A 4,386-nucleotide genomic window follows, 5' to 3' on the forward strand; every position below is an offset into this window, starting at 1 on the left:
AAAGTGCTATACATGTCTGTCTATGTGCTATATATTATTTTTCTTTTGCAAACAATTATTTCGTGTTGTATGAAGACTAGGAAAAGGAAAATTTGAGCCTGTTTGGTTTTTCATTTTTAATGTTTTCTAGTTTTAGGATTTTCTAAAGTAAAAAGCGAAAACAAGAAATAAAAACAGAAAACAGGAGTTCACTGTTTTCATTTTTCTCTTCGCAAAATCCTAAGGATGGATAACACTAAAAATAAAATAGAAACGAAACATGCACTAAAAGGAACGTGAGATACCAGTTTCCAGCAGGGGAGAGAACTATACCTGACAGCATCCTGATATGCTAGCAATACTTAGCAAACTAAATGCATGACTCCAATAGTCCTTTGATGAGATCTCTTTGCCACCCAACTTTGGAGGAGGATCAGCTCCAGTAGGAATAACCAATATTCCTTCATTCTTAAAAGCATAAACCGTATTAAAATTAATCAGAAAGATTTATGAGAGTTGAGATGCATAGTGATGCAAAATCATTACCTTCAAAAGAGATCTGACAGCAGCACGCATTTCATTTCTAATGGATTTGAAGTGTTCAACCTCTACATCAGATACCTCAAACTTTTCATATAAATCTGCTGAAACAGCTGGATGAAGATCAGGCTTTACTGTGTTTATCCACTCCTCATGCACAAGTCTAAATTCATGTCTGTTGACACAGGATAATAAAATAATCATTCTATATTATTAAAATTTGCATAGATGACGAGGATCAAGTCAAACTTAAAAGATAATGAACAAATTGCAGAATCGTTGAGGATTAAAACGAGAAAATTCAAAAGATAAAATAAACTATTTCCTGAAAGTTGTTTGATAATTGATGTAGCATGCTCAATTTGTGATAATGGCCTTTGCATGGCCGTCTAGGTGCGGGGAGCCCCATTCTGCCCAATACAATGTTATTGCATTGTATGACTTTTCAACATCAGAAAAAAATCAACTAACCTTTGTAGAAACTGCATAACATTTGCAAGTGATTTCAATGACGAAACTTTAAGTTCACCATTTGTTTTGAGACTGGAGAGCTCTTTCAAAGTAGGAACATTAGAACTTAAATAGTCCTCAAGATTTATATGCTTCAATACTTGCCCTGAAGAGTGAAGAAAATTGGTGTAGAGAACTCAAGAAAATAGCTAAGTAATATTCATTTACAAAAGAAAAGAATAATTAAAAAATATAGAAAGAAAAAGGACATGTTAACAATGACCTTAAGATGACATAATGGAAATTTAGCACATAGTAATAGAACATACTTCCAAAAAGCTTCTCAGCAGATTTGATGACCAACTGAGAACTTCTGTCGAGAGGGACATTTAGTTGCTGAAAACAATCATCAGCTATAATTATTTGTCGTGGATTGCGTTGAAATATATATGGTACTTGCATAAGTATATGCCCAACAAGTCGCAAAATATTAGGATCCCTTGCAAACCAGCCTGCAAAAGCCATTTCATTGTTAAAAGTTAAAAAGAACTTCAACAAAATGCATTTGATGACATAATACTAGCTTCCACAGAAAAATCATGATAATGGAGCCAGGGATTCAATTCTGGGGTCAAGCAGCCCCTAAAGGAACTTAGTGCCATTTGGGATAACGCTCTCATCATTGATCTTTTAGACTGAAGAAGTATACTAGTCAATAAAACAAATAACAAATCAAATCATGCATACCAATAGTGTCCAGGCTTTTTGAAACAGGTATGCTTCCAACATGAGAGACTGCCCCATATGAAGGTCGAAATCCTAAAATGCCACAAAATCCAGCAGGCACTCTTACCCCTCCAACGGTATCAACACCTGTTGTACATGATTATGGAAAGTGTGATTATATCAGAAACAAATTCACATATCAGCATATTATATTTGGTTAATTAATAAAAAACAATAAAATAAATAAATAAAAACACTAGCAAGAATTGGAATAGAACCATAAACTCCTAAAATGATAGAGCACAAGAGTTTGCCAAAACCAAAAAAAAAAAAGGTAAATATAAAAAATTCAACGATTTGAGTTAATACTATGCCTTCAAGATTTAAGTTTACATCAGCATTGTGTTGCCCATAAACTAAAGGCTTTGGTAGTTAATCCATCAAATGTCTAGATATGTCTTGAATCGGAAAATACAATTTTTGAATTTTGGTTTCAACTCCCAATCAATATAAACTTCACCAAAGCATGAGAAATCTCCATGAGAACGTTTCCGGGGACAGGGACAAGGACACAACTTTCCGTGTTTTGTCTCTCTCACAACATGCCCCTGGTGGCAACTATAGTAGCTAGAATTTCAATTATCCCTTATAATCTTCCGATATTAAAATTTTGAATGAGTTAACCGATTCTATAAAATTTTCATTGGGTCAGACGATTTTATAATTTAAATCTTGTTATGATTTCATGTTTTATTTATTTCATTTACTCTTCCAATTTTACGTAAAATCTCGATTTCCTCTGCCTTACTGGCAACAAGCATACCTCTCACCCCCATCCAATCAACCAACTATCCATTAGATGTCCTACATACCAAATTCATGATCCAGCATTTCCCATGTGGGAAAAAATTTATTTTATATATATAAAAAAGGGCCCAAATTGAGACAGGAATCAACTCTATTACTATAGGCTAATTATTGTACAACTCAACAATCTTCAATATGCAGAAGTCAAAACAAAGTCGCCTTTTCTATACAACATCATATTGGTCTTGTTATTTAGATATGAATAAACTCAAACACAAACACAAACACAAACACATACACTCTTCTTTTATAAATATGTCATCTAGAATGAAACTGAGCATGTCTTACAAAACAAGTATCGGCTATACCAAGAAAGCAAACAAGTAATGACTAGGATAAACTACTTTAAATGTATCATGATGCTCACCAAGGGCAAAATCAACCAAATTGGCAGCCACAGCAACAGCAGCACCGCTGGAGGAGCCGCCTGGTACTCGAGCAGGCAAAGCAGGATTGGTTGGCGTTCCATAATGTTTATTTTCACCACTAAGACTGCAAACCAGAGATTGCAAACAGAAAATGTATTTACTAAAAATCCAGAAGATAAAAAAATAGGAAAAGCTTTCATTCTAAAAATCCCCAAGTAAACTATTGAATATCATTTACTATCTACTACACCATATGATGGACATAAGGCAAAAATATATTCAGTCATTCTTTGATCTCCTTAGCCAAATCCCTAGACAGGAAGAAATTTTTAGGTCAACATGGTCTATAATATCATTTCTTAGACATTCAAATCATTTTTTAACTTATGTAAGATCATTCTCGATGACCCGCACATTTGTTACATTTCATTTTTTTTTTTTTTACTCATGGCCAGGTGCCTATTTTTCTATACTCCATTTGGTTAACATCATAATTCAGCATAACTTTCCTGAGTATATACCTAGTTAACAAAACCTAGCCCATATGTCCCCACCAAGACATGGCTGAGGGGAATCGAAAAGAAACAAATAAATAAACAATGGAATATGAAACCAACCCTAAAGCTAGTTCATCAACAACAGTAGTCCCAATGCAGGTTGCACCACCTTCGACCAGCGCAGATACCACAGGACATGTCTGAGAGGCAGCTTCGTGTGTCCTCGCCCACTCTGGATGCCCAAATGTAGTAACATGTCCATCTATGTCAAATCTGGTAACCATCATGACAAGACAACAATCTGATTCATTAATTTATTGCAAAAAAAAAAATGAAAAATAAAATAAAGTTTTGATACTGCAACGGCTTAAATAATCATCGTGAATATTCAGAAAAAATATATACTGGTTGACCTAAAATGTTACTTGTTCCTGTAAAATAACTTACTAATATGAGAGAATCATGTTTATTATGAAATATAATAGGCTAACAGTATTTATATCTATCCAACAATTTCATTTGCACATCTTTCTCTCATACAAGTCATTACACGTTATTAAGAACATATAAGAGAATTCTAATACACAATTACATATACATGGTAGTACGGTACATTATTAAGTTAACTACCAAGAATAGAAGTGCTTGAGCACAAACAAGAAAAGCTTGAAATAAAGAGCTGATAACAAATCCAATCGGATAGAGAGGTATACTCCAAGTTATGAAAACTAAAAATGTCCAAAAACATAGCTTTTTTTAAAAAATATTCAAATAAAGCCCGGAAAAAAGAAAAGGAACCTTAGATGAAAAACAAAAGCATGGGAATTGATGAAGTATAGATGAAAATAGGAACGAAGCACAAAGCAAAAGCAGAAAAAGGAATGAAATTAGGAGAGAGAAGCTTACAGGTCAGAGAGGGCGAAGGTGAGTGGAGAGAGAGGGAGAGGTGCTTTGGGAGG

The 4,386-nt window shown here is 34.0% G+C and overlaps 1 protein-coding gene across 1 annotated transcript in view; it reads right to left on the reverse strand.

The window, feature by feature from the left end:
* Positions 1-3,700, reverse strand: part of LOC107644198 (translocon at the outer membrane of chloroplasts 64) — a gene marked incomplete at its 5' end in the record, with an annotated part of 89,197 nt that extends 85,497 nt beyond the window's left edge. Inside the window, 7 exon segments of the mRNA XM_021102803.1 lie at positions 313-447; positions 526-694; positions 991-1,135; positions 1,299-1,481; positions 1,717-1,842; positions 2,930-3,054; positions 3,548-3,700. Of these exon segments, the coding sequence (XP_020958462.1) occupies positions 313-447; positions 526-694; positions 991-1,135; positions 1,299-1,481; positions 1,717-1,842; positions 2,930-3,054; positions 3,548-3,700 (1,036 nt within the window).

The sequence above is a fragment of the Arachis ipaensis genome, chromosome B05 (genome assembly GCF_000816755.2).
Source record: "Arachis ipaensis cultivar K30076 chromosome B05, Araip1.1, whole genome shotgun sequence".
Classification (NCBI taxonomy): domain Eukaryota; kingdom Viridiplantae; phylum Streptophyta; class Magnoliopsida; order Fabales; family Fabaceae; genus Arachis; species Arachis ipaensis.